General features: G+C 45.8%; 2 protein-coding genes across 6 annotated transcripts in view; one reads left to right on the top strand and one right to left on the bottom strand.

Moving 5' to 3' along the window:
* Positions 1–5,624: 5,624 nt before the first annotated feature.
* mlh1 (mutL homolog 1, colon cancer, nonpolyposis type 2 (E. coli)) lies at positions 5,625–14,484 on the top strand. Its single transcript, XM_037677962.1, has 19 exons — positions 5,625–5,731; positions 7,138–7,228; positions 7,854–7,952; positions 8,028–8,101; positions 8,180–8,252; positions 8,329–8,420; positions 8,496–8,538; positions 9,307–9,395; positions 9,545–9,657; positions 9,730–9,823; positions 9,899–10,052; positions 10,132–10,457; positions 12,534–12,679; positions 13,229–13,337; positions 13,412–13,475; positions 13,548–13,712; positions 13,826–13,918; positions 14,018–14,128; positions 14,202–14,484. Exons 1-19 carry the CDS (start codon positions 5,625–5,627, stop codon positions 14,355–14,357), a joined length of 2,199 nt encoding a protein of 732 aa, XP_037533890.1. The 3' UTR covers positions 14,358–14,484.
* Positions 14,485–15,843: 1,359 nt separating this feature from the next.
* The window catches only part of lrrfip2 (leucine rich repeat (in FLII) interacting protein 2), a 29,088-nt gene continuing 23,628 nt past the window's right edge, over positions 15,844–21,303 (bottom strand). For 3 of the 5 annotated variants that reach the window (XM_037677922.1, XM_037677930.1, XM_037677951.1), the window contains 7 exons: positions 20,961–21,053; positions 20,397–20,498; positions 18,567–18,699; positions 18,319–18,489; positions 16,659–16,738; positions 16,470–16,574; positions 15,844–16,394 (listed from right to left, as the gene is read on the bottom strand). In XM_037677922.1, coding sequence (XP_037533850.1) covers positions 16,284–16,394; positions 16,470–16,574; positions 16,659–16,738; positions 18,319–18,489; positions 18,567–18,699; positions 20,397–20,498; positions 20,961–21,053 — 795 coding nt within the window. In that variant the 3' untranslated portion in view covers positions 15,844–16,283. The remainder of the gene's footprint in view (positions 16,395–16,469; positions 16,575–16,658; positions 16,739–18,318; positions 18,490–18,566; positions 18,700–20,396; positions 20,499–20,960; positions 21,054–21,303) is intronic. The other 2 variants (XM_037677944.1, XM_037677937.1) reach the window with 1 other exon arrangement.

A 21,303-nucleotide genomic window follows, 5' to 3' on the forward strand; every position in this document is an offset into this window, starting at 1 on the left:
TGTAGAAGTAGCAACACAAGCCTGAGCTGTACTTTATATTTAAAATACTGCAGTAGAAACTCACCAAACTGGCATCTGTCAGATATAAATACTCTCACATGACGAGCACGGCAACCCGTTGCCACAGCAGAGTTAAACAACCTCTGCTGCTCACTTCCTGGTTGCTGTTTTTAGTGATTGTTGATGTTTGGAGTCCGTTGACGAGCTGATAAGAACAGAGCAGGAAGATGTTCTCAGGAGGAGAAAGAGTTGGGGAAAACAAAGGAAACTGGAAGAGCTGGAGCTGATGGGGGGGTCACAGGAAGCTCTGGAGGAGCTGAGATCATGTCGACCAAAGAGAAGGTTGGACTGAAGGAAACAGACATTTTCTGTGATCAATGGCATTTCAGAAATGTGCTGAAGAAGCTAAAACTGTGTTAAAAGCAAGCTGAGAGCCGAAGGCCCAAATAAGAAAAACACGAGCTCAAAACTAAAAGTAGCAAAAGACTAGTTAAAATATGTAACGCTAGAGCTAAAGTTAGTAAAAGCTTAGCTAAAAGTAGCTAAAGCTAGCTAAAAGCTAGAGTAGCTAAAGGCTAACTAAAATTAGAAATAGGGTAGCTAAAAGTAGCAAAAGGCTAACTAAACGCTAAAATTTACACAAAGCTGACTAAGGGTTCAAGGTATCAAAATGCTAGAAAAAATAAAATTTTAAAGTAGCAATGGCTAGCAAAGAGTATCAAAAGGCTAGCTAAAACTGAAAGTAGCAAAAGGCTGGCTAAAAGTTAATATAGCAAAAAGATAGCTAAACGATACAAATAAATAAAGCTAAGGGCTCAGTAGCGAAAGGCTAGCAAAACATTAAAAGTAACAACGGCTACTTTAAAAAATGTTTAAAATGTTAAAACTAGCAGAACTTTAGCTAATAACAGCATAAGAAGACAACACAGTCAGTTATGAAGTAGATTTAAAAGGGAACAATGTTTTTCAAGGAACTGAAGAAGTTTGTTTTTCTAAGGGGAAATATGTGTAAATAAATTAAAATATTTTTAAAAAAAGAAAGTTACATAAACTTAAAACCATAGCTGAATGAGCTGAAAGTTTTAATATATGGACAAATAAATTGACACTGAGCATGCAGAATTAGACGTCAAAACGGCTTTTAGCTACAATTTTGTTACTTTAAAAATTTTCCAACCAATGGCTAATTTTAGTTTTTACATACTCCTTTTCTACTTCTAGCATTTAGCTACTTTTAGTAAGTCTTTAGCTAGTTTTAGCTTCTAGCTTTGATTTTTCTACCTTTAGCTTTTAGTTAATATTCCTGCTGTGTTTACATAGCCTTTTGACAGTTTTAGCTTTTAGCTATGATTTTTCTGCTTTTGGCTACTGTTCTGCTACTTTTATGTTTTGTGACTTTTTTTCAGTTTTAGTGAGCCTTTAGGTACTTTTAGCTGTTTTACTGGTTTTAGCTAGCATGTTGCTACTTTAGCTTTTAGCTATTGTTCTGCTACTTTTTGAGCTGGCTAGCTTTCTGTTACTTTTAGCTTCTAGCTATGTTTTTTTCTATTTATAGCATTTAAGCCAGTTCTAACAAATAGCTTTTTGTTAGCCTTTTGCTACTTTTAACTCCTAGCTACAATTCTGCTACTTTAAGGTGTTATAGCTAAACTTTTATTTTTAGCTAGCCTTTTGCTTCTTATAACATTTTGCCTCTTGTAGCTAGAAGTTTACTACTTATAGCGACTCCTTTATAACAAATATCATTTTACAAATTTTTGTTTTGTTAGCATTTTCTTCCATTAGCTTTTAGCTAGAGTTCTACTTCCTTTAACTTTAACAGCTCAGGTTTAGCTTCTTCAGCCGTCATTCGGCTCTGCGGTTTCACAGATTTTTTTCCTCAGTTTTTATTGCGTTCAGCGCTCATTAAATCACAGCGACCTGCGCCTCTCTGCACCTGTTTGTACGCGGCAGGTTGCCAAAGGAGTGGCAGCAGTTTGAAACAGTCGTAGTGAACTGTGACTCTAAAAATATTATAAGAGACGAAGAAGCTAAAGACGAACAAAGGCTCAGCCTGCTCTTCAGTTGTTTTTTCTCTTTCATAACGCAATGTTCAAAGTTCTCCCCCAACAGCAAAGTGACAGACAGGATAGCAATTAGCTCCCAGCGATGATGTCATAAGTGCCATTTGACTCGGAGCAGCAACGGTACTTTACATTTCTACATGCTCCTGACTTCCAGCTCTATTGTAGCACTTCCCGTGGAACATCCTGCAGCTGAAGCACGAGCCTAAATGTCCTGCATTGAGTCAGAAGCATGCATCATTTCCTGCAGGGGCGAATGTTTAATGCAGGAACAACAACAACCTTTTCCTTCAGCCTAAAGAAGGAAGTGACTTGATCAGAGCAAACATCTGGGATCGGTACAGCGTTGTTCTTCGTGCCGCTGCGTTCGTTCCGGGTGAATTCAGAGGTCAAACGTCAAACTGAACCTGCAGGAGGATGAATGAACCGATCACTGATTGCAACAGTTTCATGTTTACCTTTTGTGTCTTGGTGCCAAGTCGACTTCCTTTCATACTTCCACTGACCTTTCAGGTTGCGCCGCTTTCTTTTGTGACCATTGTTTGCGTCTTGCCTGTGGTTTCTTGGTTTATGGCTCGCACGACGGGTTGGCAAAGGCTCAAGAAGGACTTGCTGAACGTCTAATCTGTGCCAAGGCAACTGGCTTAGACGTCAACTTTTGTTGAAAGTGCGGTTTTGTTTTACACCGAAACACGGGATCGCACGCTGTTTTTAGACCGTGGCTTACGAACTGAAAAGACAAAAGAATTTCCTCACCGTGTCTTAAACCGTGTCAAGTAACAGTTCTGGAACAAAACGATGAGTGTTTGAAAGAAGATGGAGTACAAATATTTTAATATATGAGCTAAATCAGCTCATGGTGAAATGAGATTCCACGTCCCAAGAGTTGGCTTTGTAAGCTAAAGTCAGAGCGCCAAGGCCTTTAGCTGACGCCCATAGCCCTCGATCTGCACCCAACCTGCATGGCCCCTCCTGCAGGTGGTGGGCGCACAGGAAGGTGAACACGTGCTCGTTCGAGTTGAACCCAATCGGGTCCCTTGGGTAAGAGGCTTTGTCGCCAGACACTTGCTGATGATCTCCTTCTTCAGGCCTGGCTCCAAGGTGGGGCCTCTGTCACACACCTGTGTGAGGGGAATTGAGCTCTTTATTTCATGGGCAGCTGTGGCTGAGTGGTTAGAGCAGTCATCCACCAATGCAAGAGTCGGGGGTTCAATTCCACCAGCAGTCACGTGCTAAAGTGTCCCTGGGCAAAACACTGAATCCCTCATTGCCTTCGATGCGTGCCCCATCGGTGTATGAATGTGACAAAGCTCTGATTAATCTTTGTAGAGATCTAGTATAGAGCTGTATGAATGGGTAAATGAGGACCAAGATTATGCTGTAAAGAGTTTTTAGTATCTTGATAAGACAGAAAGATGCTGTGTAAGTACAGTCCATTTACCATTTATTGTCTTCTGTCCCAAGATCCAGCTTTGGTAAGCCAGGGTCACAGCGCCAAGGTCCCCACCTTCAGCCACTGCCCATGGCGTCATGCACCCAACTTACAATGCCCCTCCTGCAGGTGGTGGACCCACAGGACGGCAAAGCCATGTTGCTCCTTCGGGCTGAGCCTGACTGGGCCCCATGGGTAGAGACCTGGTCATCAGGTGCTGGCTCCAAGGTGGGGCACTGGTAACCCTCGTCCAGGCAAGGGACACTGAGCACCTTGTTTGTTTCTGTCCACAAGTCTTCTGAATTGCTCTTTGTCTGGCCGGTCACCTAGGACCAGTCTTCCTTGGGAGAAGACCCTACCAGGGGCGACAGCAGAGCTCCTAGGATCATTCAGGCACACAAACTCCTCCACCACGATAAGGAGGCAATTCAAGGAGGCGTGAACCGTGACCTGACTTCGGAACAACGGAAGATAAAGGATGGATTTTCTTTCGTTCATTTGAGCGTTGTGTATCTCTGGGTTTTGTTCATGAGCGAAGAAAGAATGAGGAATGGTCAGTGCAGCATCTGCAGTATTGCGTACTCTGTGCCGGTCTGTTGCGGTGAAGAGGGAGCTGAGCTGCGAGGCAAAGCTCTCTGTTTCTAAGTTGGTCTACATTTCTACCCTCACCTAAGGCCAGAAACTCAGGGATAGGACCAAAAGCATGAAATTGTGGATACAAGCAGTCAAGTTTTCTCCACAGGGTGGCTGGACTCTCCCTTAGAGATGGGGCGAGACTTTAATTTCTCCTGGAGAGACATGGAATAAGTAAAGCCGCTGTTCCTCCACATCCAGAGGAGCCAGCTGAGGTGGTTCAAACATCTGATAAGGATGGACCCTGGATGCCTCCCTTAAGAAGGTGTTCCAGGCATGTCCAACTGAAAGGAGACCCTGAGGAAGACCAGCGGAAAGACCAAGTCTCTCGGCTGGAAACATGTTGGGAGTCCTCGTGGAAGAGGTGGCTCTGGACCTCCCTGCTCAACCGCTGCCCCTGATACCCGACTCTGGAACAAGTGGAGGATGATGGATGATGGATTTGATCGTGAGAACCTGAGCATGATGAATGAATGTTGAATTTACAGAGCTGTGGTTGTTTTACATCGCTTTATAATGTAGCTGTTCTTGTTTCATTTTTATTTCATTTCTTTTATTTAAGTCTTCATTTTATATAGTTTTATATGACTGTCTATTATTGTCTGTACCTCATCTGTGTTCTTTGTTTAAATCAGGTCTCTCTTGTAAATGAGTCCTCGAGGCTCATTGAGACTAAACCTGTCAAAAAAAACAAAGGTTGAATGAATGTAGCTGTTTCGGTCAAATCTCAAAAATAATGTTTTGGAGTAACTTTGTACTTAAAGTATGTGTTGGAGCTGACTCTCAGCTACTACCACGCAAATATTTACCTCATTATCTGTAAAGTTGACTGTTGAGGCCATTTTTGTGCGTCCTAATGTCATTTGGCTGCGGCTGGCTTCTTGAATTGGATTGATATTCTACAAAAATACCTCTTGTCAGAGATATAAACATTTGATATAAAAATAAGGTGTGCTACAAAATAACTGTACTAGTTTATGTGGCGCTACAGCGAAGTGTTATTAAAATACCAACGAAGAAGACTTTTAGCGAATCAGCAGAGCCGTTGGATTGACGTCCAGCAGACCCCGCCCCCTGTTTTTGACGCTTACCCGCGCTTCCATCAAAGATTGTCTATTCTTAAAGATGGCTTACGCTGTTAAAAAAAAAGCACAATAAACAATATTACATCGTCAATATCCGCTTGTTTATGAAATTATAAATTAGGAAAACTTATTAATATAAAATTAGGGGCTTTTTATCTATAAGTAAAACGGATAATACTTCTGTTTAAACGTCAGCTGTACTTTTGCCGACTGTGAAATTTTATGTAGGAGTGAGACATCGTATTTGTTTGTATTCTGCGTCTGTGTCTGGCCGCGGCTCGTGCGACTTGTGAGAGTTGATCCGATCAAGATTCAGGCTCGTTTCGGGCCCTAAATCGCACGGTTTCGTACTCACAACCACCGGGTTCCGTGTAACTCATCTGTAAACCCGTCTGCGGCTCCGCTGCGACCATGGCCGGAGTTATCCGGAGGCTCGACGAGACGGTCGTCAACCGAATCGCAGCGGGAGAAGTGATTCAGCGTCCGGCCAACGCTGTCAAAGAAATGCTGGAGAACTGGTCAGAAAGCTAAAAACATACAAGCTAAAGCTAATTAAGCTAAATAACAGACAATAACACTGATCCTGTTTACAATTGTTACTCTTCCTACTTCCAGTTCTTTCACTATTCCGTACATTTTTCAGCATCTTGTTTCATTATTTTGTTCCATTTCTTCAAATCACGAATCAAACCGTTCAGCTCTTTCAGGACAATCCTGCTGTGACCTTTGGTGTAACTTTAGCTTTTTGAAACATTTAGCCTTTTCTGACATTTTTTTCTCTCTCATAGAAAATGAATTGAGCTCATTTTACATCCTCAACTCTTTTTATCTGTTTACAACCTTTAACATTTTGTTCTGCTTCAGCTTCTTTCAACATCTTTGCAAATTTAAACTTTTTTTCAGCTACTTTCAGCTAATTTCAGCAGTTTTGTTTCAGCCGTTTTGTCATCCTTTCACATTCTTTCTGCTAACTTCAACATTTTTGTGCTTCTACTTTCGGCTGAGTTCAGCATGTTATGATCCTTTCAGCTTGTTTCTGTAAGTTTCAGCCTTTTCTGCTATTTCAGCTACTATTTAGCTGTTTTTATAATTTTTCAGCCAACGCCACATTTTTTGCACTCATTTTTGCTTCTTTCAACGTAATTGGGCAGAATTGTGCTCTCTTCACTTCCTTCTTGTAATTTAAACTTCTTTCTGCCTTTTTAGCACTTTTCAGATTTTTTTGTGCTAATTTCAGCTTTTCCAGATAATTTCCACTTTTTTTCTGCTTATTTCTTTTTCTTTCATCCATATTGGGCAAACATGTTCTTTCTGCTTTCTTCTGCTAATTTAAGCTTGTTCTACCTTTTCAGCTACTTTTTTAAAGCATTTTTAAGCTAATTTCGGCTGTTTTCAGAAAAATTCATTTTCTTCTTGGTAATTTCTGCTACTTTCAGTCTAATTACTGGTAACTTATTTATGCTCCTTTCAGCTTTTTCTGCTGTTTCAGCTAGTTTAGTTGTATTTGTGCTAAATTTAGCTTTTTCAGCTAATTCTACATTTTTTAGCTCATTTCAGCGCCTTCCCCTTCCTTCTGGTAATTTAAGCTTTTGTCTACCTTTTTATCTACTTTCCGCAGTTTTTTGTTGCTAAATTTAGCTTTTTTAAACAAATTTCCTATTTTTTGTTCTATTTTCAGCTAATTCAATAAGTATGTGCTCGTTCCGATAACTTAGACTTGTTCTTTCACTTCTGCTAACTTTCAGAATGTTGTAGCTAATTTCAGCTGTTTTTCAGCAAGTTCTTCTGCTGCGTTTTTACAGGAAATACGTTTCTCCAGTTGCCGTCTTTGTCGATGTTAGGAGGTTTAAAGCCGAACGATGGCAGTAGCTGTCGCTCTTTGACCTTTGCTGCTGCGTAACAAGTTTATTTTTATTTATTTCAGTTTGGATGCCAAGTCCACGAATATTCAGGTGACGGTGAAGGACGGAGGACTGAAACTGCTTCAGATTCAGGACAACGGGACCGGTATCAGGGTGAGTCGACCAGATTAAAAAATAAATCAAGGCGGTGTCTCGCTGGGTTTGGGGATTCTCCAGAGTCTGAGGACACTGACGGGAGACGACTGTGGACATGAAAAGTCATTAAGGTCGTTCAGCGCAGGGTCGGCTGTCCTCGACCCTCACTAGAAGATCTGCAGAGCTCCTGCTGTCTCAGGAACGTCAGGAAAGTCCTTCGGGACCCGTCACGCCCAGGACCTTCGGGACCCTTCACGCCCAGGACCTTCGGGACCCGTCACGCCCAGGACCTTCGGGACCCGTCACGCCCAGGACCTTCGGGACCCGTCACGCCCAGGACCTTCGGGACCCTTCACGCCCAGGACCTTCGGGAACTGTCACGCCCAGGACCTTCGGGACCCGTCACACCCAGGACCTTCGGGACCCGTCACACCCAGGACCTTCGGGACCTGTCACACCCAGGACCTTCGGGACCCGTCACACCTAGGATCTTCGGGACCCGTCACACCCAGGACATGCACCGTTTGAGCACCTTGTTGTACGATGTTTAATTGTTACAGATTCCCAGTTAGATACAACTTTTTGCCCTGAGACGTTTTGAAGACGTAACAGTGTCCCAACAGTTTTCGTCTTCCTGTTGCAGAGAGAGGACATGGAAATCGTCTGTGAACGGTTCACCACCAGCAAACTCCAGAGCTTTGAGGATCTTTCAGCCATTGCAACCTACGGATTCAGAGGAGAGGTGATGTTCGCCGCCGCTGATGCCTTGGGGCAGTTCTGGGCGCTGAACGATTGTCCTCCATGTTTTGTCTTTTAGGCCCTCGCCAGTATAAGCCACGTGGCTCATGTAACCATAACCACAAAGACAGCAGACGCCAAGTGTGCGTTCAGGTATGATCAGTGTCTTAACGCCCTGGAGCCCACCTCACCAGATGAACTTGTATTATACATCACTTCTTTCTTCTTCAGAGCCAGCTACAGCGATGGAAAGCTCAAAGGTCCTCCCAAACCATGCGCCGGCAACCAGGGGACGCAGATCCTCGTGAGTTTGTGGAGCACGTCATCTAAAAACTGTTTCTGACGTCCAGGGACCAAACGATGGTGTCGTTTGCCCGCAGGTGGAGGACCTGTTCTATAACGTGTCCACCAGGAGGAAAGCCCTGAAGAGTCCCGGGGACGAGTACTCCAGGATTGTAGACGTAGTCAGCAGGTTTGTATTTTACTCCTCTGTCTAAAGAGTTCTGCTCGTCACGAACAAACCGATCTAATCGTGTTGTTTCTGAAGGTACGCGATACACAACTCTGGAAAAAGCTTCTCTGTCAAAAAGGTGAGGCGGGTTTTTGTTTTTTCCATTTCATTTTCATTTCACCTTTCTTTAACCAGGCATAAACACTAGGAACAAATTCTTATTTACAGAGCTGGCCTGGCAAGCCCCAACAGGTACTTTTAGGGTCCAGGGAAGGGAAACAGTACAGTTAGGCAACCTTAGATTGCAAAACATTAACACGATGTGAAAAGGACAGAGCCCCATCAATCCAAATTCCCAAATATTTATAAACTGTTACCTCTTCTATAATATCATTGTTTACAGCGGCGAAGTCCACCGAGGTGGGTATGGTTCCTCCTCCATGACTGAACTACATAAATTTAGTTTTCTTGGCATTTAAGGACAAATTTAAGTCGGAAAAGGCCTGCTGGGTTTCAAGAAAATCACAACCTCATCCGGAGTAGAACCAAAAGCATATAGCATATTGTCATCAGCATATAAATGGATGGAGGCCTCACTGACACAATGTGAGATATCATTTATAAATATGGAGAAAAGAGTTGGACCAAGAACGGCGCCTTGGGGTACACCTGACATAACCAAACGTAACTGTGAAGTATGAAAGTCAACCTTCACTTGCTGCGATCTATTCGAAAGATAATTACAGAACCATGTTAGTGGCTGTCCTGAAATCCAATACGGTGAAGTTGCTTCAGTAAAATGGAACCATCAGCTGAGTGGGTTTTGTTGTTTAAAATGACAAACTGAGCCGCAGGACGTTTGGAGGAAGAAACTTGTTGATTAAAAAATAAACTTCTTTTTTTACAGCAAGGAGAGACGGTGGCTGACGTGAGGACGCTGCCCAACGCGTCCGTCGTGGACAACATCCGAAGTGTTTTTGGGAACGCGGTCAGCAGGTAGTCTTGGACTCTAATACTTTACAATTTCTTCCTGTTATGTCAGGTGTACCCCAAGGCTCCATTCTTGGTCCCAACTCTTTTCTTAATGACATCTTGCTTCGCCTCGCCTGGCCGCTGACTGTCCGCTTCGGTGTGTGCGTTCTCAGGGAGCTGATTGAAGTGAGCTGCGAGGATCAGAAGCTCGCCTTTAAGATGAAAGGCTACGTCTCAAATGCCAACTACTTCATGAAGAAATGCGTCCTGGTCCTGTTCATCAACCGTACGTGAAAACCTTCAGGGGTGACGATAAAATGGACCCGTTAGAGTTTCAGCTGTGCTCGTATCGCTGCAGATCGCCTCGTGGAGTCGAGCGCTTTGAAGAAAGTCCTGGAGACGGTTTACGCCGCGTACCTTCCCAAGAACACGCACCCCTTCCTCTACCTCAGGTGACTAACGCGGGCGTTGATCTGCTCCTCGTGACGGTTCTGCTCATCTGATGCTCACCTGTGGCTCCCTGACAGCTTGGAGATCGCGCCGCAGAACGTAGACGTGAACGTGCACCCGACCAAACACGAGGTGCACTTCCTGCACGAGGACAGCGTCATCGAGAGCGTTCAGAAACACGTCGAGAGCAAGCTGCTGGGCTCCAACTCCTCACGCACGTTTTTCACTCAGGTATCTGCCGGACGTCTCGTTTTATTCTGACATGCTCTCAGTTTCATCCAGAACCGACCCGCGGGTCTTCTCTCCGCAGACGTTGCTTCCTGGGCTGCCGGTCTCAGGCGTGGCAGAGATAAAGACCTCGAGCACCGCAGAGTCCGCCGAGCGGGTCTACGCTCACCAGATGGTGAGGACCGACTGTCGCGCCCAGAAACTGGACGCTTTCCTAAAACCCAAGGACAAGAAGCCGCCCGGCCCAGAGGCAGCCGGAACCAGCGGCGGACGGACCGAGACCAGAACCGACCAGTCGGACTGCGTAGAGATGGAGGATGCAGATATGTTGGAGGCCGTTTGTGTGCATGAAGCACAGGGTCCAAAAGACACGGAGGAACCCGGGGTCCCTTCACAGGACGTCCAGAGGTGAGCGGTTTGATTCCTGACCAGATGTTCAAGTAAACAAAAAAGTTCCTGAGAGACAAAAAAGGTTTTACGGAAAACTAAGAGCAACTAGAGAAACTGCATTTCCTGTGAAAATGCAGTGTGAATGCTTATTGTAGAAGAACTTGCTGAAAAACAGCTGAAATTAGCTTAAAAAAACAGCTGAAATTAGCTTAAAAACAGCTGAAATTAGCTAAAAAACCAGCTGAAATTAGCTTAAAAAACAGCTGAAATTAGCTTAAAAACAGCTGAAATTAGCTAAAAAACCCCCAGCTGAAATTAGCTTAAAAACAGCTGAAATTAGCTTAAAAACAGCTGAAATTAGCTTAAAAACAGCTGAAATTAGCTTAAAAACAGCTGAGATTAGCTAAAAACATGTTGAAATGTAGATGAAATGGAGAAACAAGCCTAAATTAGCCGAACAAAGCAGAAAGAGCACATTTGTGCTGAATTAGGTTTAAATAAGCAGAAATTAGCACAAAAATTAGTGAATTAGCAACAAAAAAATCTGAAGTTAGCACACAGAAAAAATAGCTGAAAAGTAGCTGAAAAGGCAAAAAGAAGCTTAAGCTTAAGCGGAAAGAGCTGAAATGAGCTAAAATACGTGAAAAGCTAAAATTAGCACCATACATCTAAATAGTAGCTGAAATAGCAAAAAAAAAAAATGAAACTTGCATGACTAAGCTGAAAGGAGCACAACAAGCTGAAATTAGCAGAAAGAAGTTAAAAGAAACTAAAAATGTTTTAGTTAGCAGAAAGAATGTGAAAGGAGCACAAAGCAGCTGAAAAAAAAACCTGCTGGAATTAGCTGAAAGTAGCTGAAAAAGTTAAAATTTGCAGCATGAAGCTGAAGCAGAAGAAAATGTGAAAGGAGCAGTGAAAGTTTGTGAACACATCTAAAGATTTGAAGGAGGTAAAATGAGCTCAGTTCATTTTCTATGAGAAAAAAATGTCAGAAAAGGCTAAATGTTTCAAAAAGCTAAAGTTGCACCAATACCAAAAGTGTCAGCAGGATTGTTCTGAAAGAGCCGAACGTTTTATGATTTGTTGAAACGGCTCAAAAGTTGTGGAACGAGAAAGATGCTGAAAAACCTACGGAAGAAAAGTGGATGACGGTGAACGTTTCTTTATTCACACCGTCGGTTCTGAACAGAACCCTCTCGACCCGCGACTCCACGGAAATTAAACAGTTTAATTTTTACCGTTTTTCCTGGTAAAATATAAAAAAAAACACCCGTGACAAATTTTAATGGAATTCCTGTTTGCATAAGAGTCGCTCGGGGAAGAATCTTGCAGCCGTTTCCATTTCCTACAAGTCGGATCAGGACCGGTGCTGAAGTGTGCTCGGGCCCAAAGCAAGTCTGAACACAAGCCTGCAGAGGAGCAGGAGGTTTTCTGCATGACATCACGGTCCTTCAGGCAGCGCACGTCAAGTTCAAACTTCTGCTGTTTTTCAGTTCCTCGTCTTTTTGTTTATTTCAAATCACGACCATCTGTTTGTTTGTTTGTTTGTTTTCACGATCTGAGGGTTTTATGGGTTAAATAACACTTCCTGTTTGTCAAACGGTGGATTTCTTCTGCCCCCGAGTGGCAGAATCAACTCATGTTTTATTACATACTTCTGCTGTTTTAGCCATTCCTACATCAAAATGTTCGGCTCATGTAGCAGATGTCCGCTGAAGCTTTTGGTATAACTTTTATAATTTATCTACAAATATTTCTTCGTAAAAAAACATGGAGATTTCTTCAGCTGCTTCACAAACAGACCAGCTCTGGTTTGGTCATTTCATGCAACTTTTAGCTGCTGTTTAGTTCATTTTAGCTAATGTTAGCAACAATTTTGCTCATTTTATGTTTTAGCTTATGTTCAGAAATTTTAGCTAACAGATATGATTTCAGCTGATTTTAGATTTAACTAACTATTCTGGTCGATTTGACTTTTAGCTGCTGTTTATACTCTGCCCTCAAGCAGCTAAATGTTTTAGCTTAGCGACGGGACTCGTTAACGGTGTGGGAGATCGTGTAAACATTTTCTTGGTGTGTTTTTCTGGGAGGCAGGAAGCGACCGAGGACAGAGGAGGAGGAGGAGAAGCAGGAGGAGAAGCAGGAGGAGGTGACGGCTGCAGCTACACCCAGGAGAAGAGTGATGAACCTGAGCAGCATCAAGGAGCTGCGAGCTGAGATCACTGAGAAGACCCACAGAGGTACAACCTGAGCACGGTACTGAAACGAACATGTTCTAAAGCTTGGACCTAAAAGGAGAACGTGCACGGACCTTCTGTTCTTCTAAACGGTCCGACTCTGCTGCGCCGCTCGGTTTGTTCCGTCACCATTCGAGAAAAGTGGGGGAACGTTATTTTGTTGCCGTGACAACAGAACACCAGCAAAACAGTTTGCCGCTCTGGTTTTTGTAAATTCCACTTCCTTTTATTCGGGTCACGTTGGTTCAAAAGATAAAAGCGACGAGCGCTCCTTGAAGGAGTGCACGTCGCCCGCCGCATTCCGTGCCAGAGTTTTAGCTCGTGTTGAGAAGAGACGGGAGTTGTAGCCTTTTCACTGAATGGCTGAAGTGGGGAATTTTATATAAGTTCCTGTAAAACTGACAATTAAAGCTGTTGCAGGGGTTGCTTAGCGGTGGCGGCCATCTTGAATTGGGTTAATCAGTTGTACAACTTTTTAGTTTTTAAATTTGGATCAGAGCAAAAATACGACGAGCGGATCACGAATCAGACGTTTGTCCCGTTTGTGTCCAGGTCTTCAGGACATGCTGCAGAACCACTCGTTCGTGGGCTGTGCCGACCCCCAGTGGACTTTGGTCCAACATCACACCAAGCTGTACCTGCTGAACTGCACCCGGCTCAGGTCTGACCTTCAGGATCTCGGGTCCAGCTCGCCCGTTTCACCTCGACTCGTTTTATTTTCTTCTTCTCTTCCAGCCAGGAGCTCTTCTACCAGATACTCGTCTACGACTTCGGGAACTTCGGCGTCCTCAGATTGTCTGTAAGTGGACCTCGCGCTGCGGCCGTGCTGACCGTGAGACGCGGTCTTTAGCAGGGTTCGTTTGGTTTTCAGGAACCGGCTCCTCTTTACGACCTGGCCATGTTGGCTCTGGACTCGGAGGACAGCGGCTGGACGGAGGAGGACGGTCCTAAAGAGGGTCTGGCTCAGTACATCGTGGACTTCCTGAAGAGGAAAGCGGAGATGCTGGAGGATTACTTTTCTCTGGAGATAGATGAGGTCAGCTGAGACGGGCTTGGACCCGTTACAGGGACATTCTGTCGGCTACTGTTTGTTAGCGTTAGCGTGTTCAGCTGCTCGTAGCTCATGTTTGAAACGCCTGTCCTCCACAGGAAGGGAATCTAACGGGACTGCCGCTCCTTCTGGACAGGTACACCCCGATCATGGAGGGACTCCCCATGTTCGTCCTCCGCCTCGCCACAGAGGTCAGCCCCATCGTCGCCTTGTTACACCGTCACCCGCCAACGGAAGGCGGACGACACGCCACGCTTCGAAACAGCTAAACGTGCGGTTCTGTGCTGCAGGTGAACTGGGACGAGGAGAAGGACTGCTTCAGAGACTTCTGCAGGGAGTGCAGCTCTTTCTACTCCATCAGGAAACGGTACATCCTGGAGGCGGAGCCTGGGCAGGAACAGGTGAGGGGGTGGGGCTGAACGTCCTGCGACACCCGACGACGTCGCCGACTGACGGCTCGTTTTCTGGTTTCAGGACGCCGAGGTGAACTCGTGGCGCTGGAAAGTGGAACACGTGATCTTCAAAGCTTTTCGGACCCTCTTTAGTCCTCCGAAGTCCTTGAGCGAGGACGGTTCTGTGCTGCAGATCGCCAACCTGCCGGATCTGTACAAAGTGTTCGAACGGTGCTGAGCAGAAAACGCGACTTCACGTCTGTAACGACAGAGTTGTAAATAAACAAATATGTAAATAAGACCGACGTTCGTCTGTGGACCAAGAAAACTGGATTATGGACCGTGGAGTTTAAAATCATCTCCGTGACCACCAGGGGCCCAAACCATCGGCCCTCCACCACCGTGCTCTACAGTTAGGAACCGTGGCGTGACGTAAAGAACAGGTTCTTGTGAACTGCGTGGACCGGTCCAGTCCGGTAGTTTTACAGGTATACCTGCAAACTTGTTGCTTTTTGGTGAAAATCGCTGTTTTAAATAAAAAAAATCTGTCATTTGTGTGAATAGTCTTGATCTGAAGAGTTTTTCTGTTGGGGGGTCAGAGGCAGATGGTAGAGGTCCATCAGGTCCAGATGACATGACTGAACATTGTTGGATCATTGAGCTGAACCTTCAGGTAGATTTCCCAGTTTGGGTTTATGTAGCGCTAAGCTAGCTCCACGTAAGTCACAGCAAAGCTTGGGCTAGCTAGGTTTCATCCCTTGAGTTTGCAGGTTTGAGATTTGTTGATACGAGGGTCTGCACTCGATGTAAACAAACATCTGTTTTGCTGAACATGTGGAAACACGACGGACACCAGGCTGGCTGTCCGCGGGGGGCGGAGCGAGTTCAGCCACTTCGGCTGTTTCCTGTAGACAAACCTGTTGTTGGCTGATGGTCATTTTTAATTTACAGACGTTCTGTCATTTTGTAAAAATTATTTTTATTTTTTAGTCTTCACGACTTTGCGGAGAAACTTTAAACCGATTCAAAATGGCCACCACAGCTAATGAACCTTAGCCAACACAGAACAGCTGCAGCTCAGTCAGGTTTACAGATGCGGAGCTAAAGTTTGGTGTGGTAGTAGCCGAGGGTCATCCTCAAGAACTCTTGGATCACGGGAGAAAGAGCTTTGTGTTTGACCGGAACAGCTGTAGCTCCGCCCCTTTAGATTTTAAACTGAAAGGCGGCGGGCGATCATGTTCCTTCGTTTTTGTTGTTTCCTGGGAAGATCCTCAGCTCGACGATTGGCAGTTTGAAAATGGCCGCCTCAGACCGAGGGGCAGGAAGTCACTCCTGAGGTCATTGCTGATGTAGTTCCACCTTGGCGTTGGGTTGACACACCTGTACGCTCCGGCTGCCTCGAACCAAATTAATGTTTAAATATTTTTTTATTTTTAAATGCAAGAAAAATCTTTGTCGCCCTCCAAAACCGAGCGAGTGTTGAAAAACTTTTTAAACATCGGGAGTTTACCGACCAAATCAAATCTGGGTTTAAACTAATTCAGGCTTTTCAACGTTTATTTTAGCCACTGAAATAATTCTTGTACAAGAAAAAAGATCCACAGTTCTGTAAATGATACTTTTATTTTTCAGAAATCTTTTAAATATTTGAAAAAAATCAAAGAAACTGCAGGAGACGAGAGTTTTTATACACTTTTCAAAACATTTTTTAATAATATATCGTACCTGTTAAAATAATTCTGGTTTCGTTGAGCCGTGCAGGCCCCGCCCCCCTCCACGCTCCCAAAGTGGAAAAAGGCACTTGGCTGTGAGGGAAGCTGGGGCAGCGACTCGGAGCAGCAGAAAGACTCGATAGTTTCAGAAGCGTCTTTAAACCCGTTCATGCAACACGTCAGAACACCGCCGAGCACCCGGACCGGAGCGACTCAAGTCCCGGATCACAAGCTGGAGTAGAAAAGTCTGAAAAAATAATTAAATTAAAGAAATCTCCCAACATCTTTTAGATTCGTTCGTCTTCTGAGCGTTTCCTCCCACAGATGTTTCCTTTCAAAGAGTTTCTCTGCTGCAGCTAGTTTTTGGTTATTTACATGCCTCAAAGTGAAAACACGAGTGTCGACGCGACGCTGCGCTACCGCGCGGCGGTGTGAGTCCCAGGGCTGCCGCCTCACTGCTGCGACAGAAGGGCGTTCCGGTTGGCCTTCATCTTCTCCAGACGCTTCACCAGGTGCTGGTTGGTCATCTCCATCTCCTCGATCTTATCCAGAGCCGTGCGCAGCTGAGAGGAGACGGGGGGAGGGGGGTTAAACCTTCGGCTACACATGAACAAAAAAAGCCGAAGTGAAGCTCCAACCTCTCTCTGAAGTTTCCGTTTCTCCGCTTTGAGCTCGTCTTCGATCTTCTCGGCGCTGTCGGAGGCCGCCTTGTACCGGGACACCTGCCCTTCAAGTCTGCTGATCTAAAAACAGAGAATCTTTCAGCTTCACGTCTCGTTAATTTAATTGATTATTAATTTAATTGTCGACTCGTAGACGTGACTCACATTTTGCTCCATTGTGCCCATTTCCTGCTCCGCTTTAGAAAGTTTAAACTTGTATTCACTGATCTGTCTGTTGGCGTCTCCTGCGGAGGAAAACCAGATGAAAACAAATCAGTTCAGTCGCTTCACATTTGACTCGTGTCGGACGTTTATCAGTCAAAATTTATTTATTTTTTTTAAATCAGCCCAGCTCTCTTCTTTCATACAAGTCTTCTGCGTAAAGGACGGGTCTTTAGTCTAAAAGTCCCCCCAGACTCCCCTCGGCTCCTCAGGCAGGAAATTTCCAGAGCCTCGGTGTGTGGACCAGAAAACCTCTTGAGGTTCTGGTTCTGCTGTGTGGAACTAGGCCTGTCGCGATAAACGATAAATCAATTAATCGCATGATGAGTTAAAATTATCGACCTCTTTTTCATTTATCGGCTTTATCGTTTCTTCATGTCTCTCTCTTTCTACTGAAGACAGAAGGGAGGGAAGGAGGCGTGGGAGGGCTGTACGGACGCCGGAGGTATGGCCCCAGGACGCCGACCGATTGAAGGCTAAACGACTTTCAGATGTGACCCCAGGAGGGACCTGGAGCCACAGCTGGGGAGATCTGCAGGAAGGGCCCGAGTGCGTCCGGAAGCGCCGCACGTGCCCAGCCATGCTTCGCACCCCAGCCTGCCCCGACCGTCACTAATCTCTGAGACCAGGACCAGAAGGACACCCACCAGGACACCCTGCTCACACAGGAGCCCGGCACGCACCACAGTTGTGGGGATCCATGAGATGGGTCCGACCCTGTCAAGTCGCACCTGCCCCGCTTCTCAGCATCCTCCCGCAGTTCTGCCTCCCAGCCAGTTGCGAAACAACATCACCGTGGAGCTCACACCCCGAGCCGCCGGCGCACACAGGGTGCGCCGTCAGCCACAGAGGGGGCAGCCACGGAGCGTGCCATGAACCAGCCTAACGGCAATACGAGGTGAGTGCGAGGACGGAGTCAGCTCCTCACAACAGCACGTGCCCAAACACACTTCACACCACAGCACGAGCGACCCTGAACTCCGAGACGAGCATATAAACCTTCTCATAGTGGATCAACCAGTTTGCTGGTGACATCCAGAACCAGCTGTTCACGATGAAGGAGGACCATCAGTCTAACGACCGACTGTTATTGCCCTGAAGGCCGCTTGCTATTCACAGAGGGCTGAGTGATACTAGCAATAACAGCGTTGTATAAGGGCGGGGGACAGTTAGACACGGAGGCTCCGCCCCTGTGTAATGATGGACAGGTTCTCCTCACAAAGACGGCCTCCTTCACTTTTCTCTCAAACCATCGTTCCTCTCCATCAAGGACGTGAACATCGCCATCCCTGAAACGGTGACCTCTGACCTGCAGAGTGAACGTCGATGAATGAGAAGTTTTGAAGAAGCCGTTCTGTTAAGCTCGGGTCAAGTCAAACCCGAACGTTTGACACCAAACCTGCGGCTCGACTGGGAACAGTTCGAGAAGCCGTGTGACGCACATCGTAGACAAAACTCACAAAAAACAGATAAAACACAACGAAGCTCGATGGATTTAGGTGAAACTCGGTGAAATATTCTTCAGTAGAAGTACAAAGCGTAAAAACGCTCGTTTCACTGACCGTGGCTGTCCCTCCACGGCCGTGACAGGAAGTGAACTTACTCTGCATCTCGATGATGTGCAGGTCCGTCCCGTTCTCCATCTTCTCCCCGTCGGTGTAGGCGCCGTCCACCTTCGGGTGTTTCTGTCGCTCCTCCTCCAGCTGGTTCTTCAGCTTCCTGATCTGAGCCAGCAGTTCCTCCTTCTCCTCGGCCAGCTTCAGTAGCCTCACATCTACGATACGCACAAAACGTTCAGCCGACGCTCCGACAAATCCAACAAACGTTAAATAAACCCCGCCCCCCACTGACCCAGAGGACCCTCTCCTGCCGACTCCAGGACCTGGGCGGCCTCCTGGGAAACCAGAGTGATCCCCGGGGAAAGAGGGTCGTGGCTGACGTCTCCGTTCGGCGTTCCGTCCGGGATGATGACCAGCCCGTGTTTCTGAGATGAAAAATGAAAAACAACTTTTTGAACGAGGTCACAGAGCAGCTGATCGAATAAAAACATGTGATTACTGTCGGAGGTAAATCTGGCTTTAGATGATTAGAATCGACGTTTAAACGACAAAAGTCTAATTTGTTGAAGTTAATCGGATCTGCCACTTTCAGAGTCTTGAGTCGTTGCTGCAGTTTGTCCCAGTAGAGCTACCGTAGTGTCCAGTGAAGACAATCTGTAAATTAATATTAGTGAACAACGACTTGTGCATCACCAGTGATCAACACAATGCTAACTGCGTTAGCTTTTCTAAGGGATTTTCAATGTTAAGTTAGCATCTATGCTAACTGTTGCTTGTGGGGTTTTGACACGTTTGTGCACTTTTCATTAAAAATCTATAAACTAGTTTATGTAAAATAAGCCACATTATTGATTTTATAAACCCATTACAGCCCTCCGAATCGTAGTCAAACTCAGAGGTGCATAAAAGTTCCCACCATGACCGTCTGAACTGTAAAAAATTAAAATAAACGGATCGTTCGGCCATTTTGAAGTAGACTGAATAAAAGTTATAAATAATCAATAACCTAATACATAACCAATCTCCATCCTATATTACAGATCTTATTGTTCCATATTTTCCTAACAGAGCACTTCACTCTCAGGCTGCAGGTTTACTTGTGGTTCCTAGAGTTTCCAAAAGCAGAATGGGAGGAAGATCTTTCAGTTCTCAGGCTCCTGTCTTGTGGAACCAACTTCCAGTTTCTGTCCGTGAGGCTGACACATTGTCCAGTTTGAAGACTTTTGTTTATGATAAATCCTATAGTTAGAGTTGGCTTGGGTTTCCTGAGCTATCCCTTAGTTATGCTGCTTATAGGCTTAGACTGCTGGAGGACAAACTGACCACATTTCCTCACTCTGTCTTTACTTGCTCTACTCTCCATGTTTCTATTTCCTTTTCTTCCCATAGGAACCACACCTGGACCATAGGAACCACACCTGGACCACTTCCTGTTTGCCTCCGTTTTTCCTCTCCAAGTCCAGAGGCAGATGGCTGTCCATCCTGGTTCTGGTTCTGGTTCTGCTGGAGGTTTCTTCCTGTTCAAAGGGAGTCATTTCTTTCCACCGTCTCCAACGTGCTGCTCAGGAAGCGAAGATTCAAACGACCTTCCGGCTTCCTGAGATAAATAACTTTTACTGATTGTCGTTTTTCAAAGTATGCGAGTGTCTTTGTGCCCTGAGACGACCTTTGATGTAAATCGGCGCTTTATAAAACTAAACCGAACATTTGACAACGACGGGACGTTTTCTGAACCAATGGCCAACTTTCTTTCAACCGGGGTGTCAAAACTTCAAAGACGTTTAAGACGTTTCTCTGAATTGAACACCCGATCGAACTGAATGAATGAGTGAAAGACTTCTGCAGAACTCGAGGACAACGAGTGAAACATGCAGGTGGGGGCCCTTCAGGACCAGGATCTGGCACCATGCAGGGTGGGGGCCCTTCAGGACCAGGATCTGGCACCACGGCTGTAAATGAATTTCCACTACAGATAAAACGTTTCATGGCCATCAAAATGAGCAGCTAAGAACAAAACCGTTCAAAGATCAACACCGGGGTGAAAAACTTTGCTTCAACCAAAAGAAAACGGTTTCCAGTAAACCTCTGACGTTTGGGTCCTGCTGGGTCTGAGTGGACCTACCTCTCCTGCTTTGGACTTCCCCTTGATGTCGGCGAGCTCATCTCTGAGCTCGTCCCTCTCCTTCCTAATGCAATCAAAGTACTCTTTCTGCCTCTCTAAGGCCTGGCCACCACAGGAAGACAAGAAAGAAAGAAGAGATTGGATGGAAACTGGACACACATGCAACAGCACCACACACACGACGTGCACAGACATGCAGCGAGCCGAAACAATCTACGAACAACACGCTCAAACACGAGGCTAAAGGGCGCGGGGTCAGGTCATTTGACAGAAAGGTCATCCTCACGCAGCTTAAAGTTAAAACTACAAATCTGCTCTAACGAGTCAAGTCACGACAATCTGACGTTTTAATCCGCAGGTGGAGCGTGCACGTCATGCTCGTGTTTAGACCACTGCACTTCTGGATCCAAACTCTTCCTTTGACATGCAAAAGCCCAAACTGTGCACGTGACCAGGTGCGGTCATCTACTCATTAACGGTCTCCGTCATGCAGAGGCGGCGGTCGGCGGAACAACACGACCGACCGCCGCCTCTCACTCCGAGCGCCAGGCTGGGACGTCCTACCGCCATCTTTTTGTCCTTCCAGTTTATGGTCTCCTGCAGGTCAAACACCTCTCTGGTGAGGCCGTCTAACTTAGTCTGCATTCGCTGGCTCTCCTGGAGCGGCACGAGCGATGAGAAGACGACAGCACGGGACGAGGACAAAACAGGGAAGGAGAGGACGGAACAAAGGAGAGGAGGATAAATATGGAGTGAGACAAAGAGACAGCCGGAGAAACGGAGCGAACTGCTGAGAGTTTAACGGGACAGATGAAGAGGCGGGCGGTGAATCCTGCAGAACAGAAGCTCTCCTGCAGGAGGACGCCCTCGCTCCGCAGGAGGACGCCCTCGCTCCGCAGGAGGACGC

The sequence above is a fragment of the Nematolebias whitei genome, chromosome 1, assembly GCF_014905685.2.
Source record: "Nematolebias whitei isolate Nwh7 chromosome 1, NemWhi1, whole genome shotgun sequence".
Taxonomy (NCBI): domain Eukaryota; kingdom Metazoa; phylum Chordata; class Actinopteri; order Cyprinodontiformes; family Rivulidae; genus Nematolebias; species Nematolebias whitei.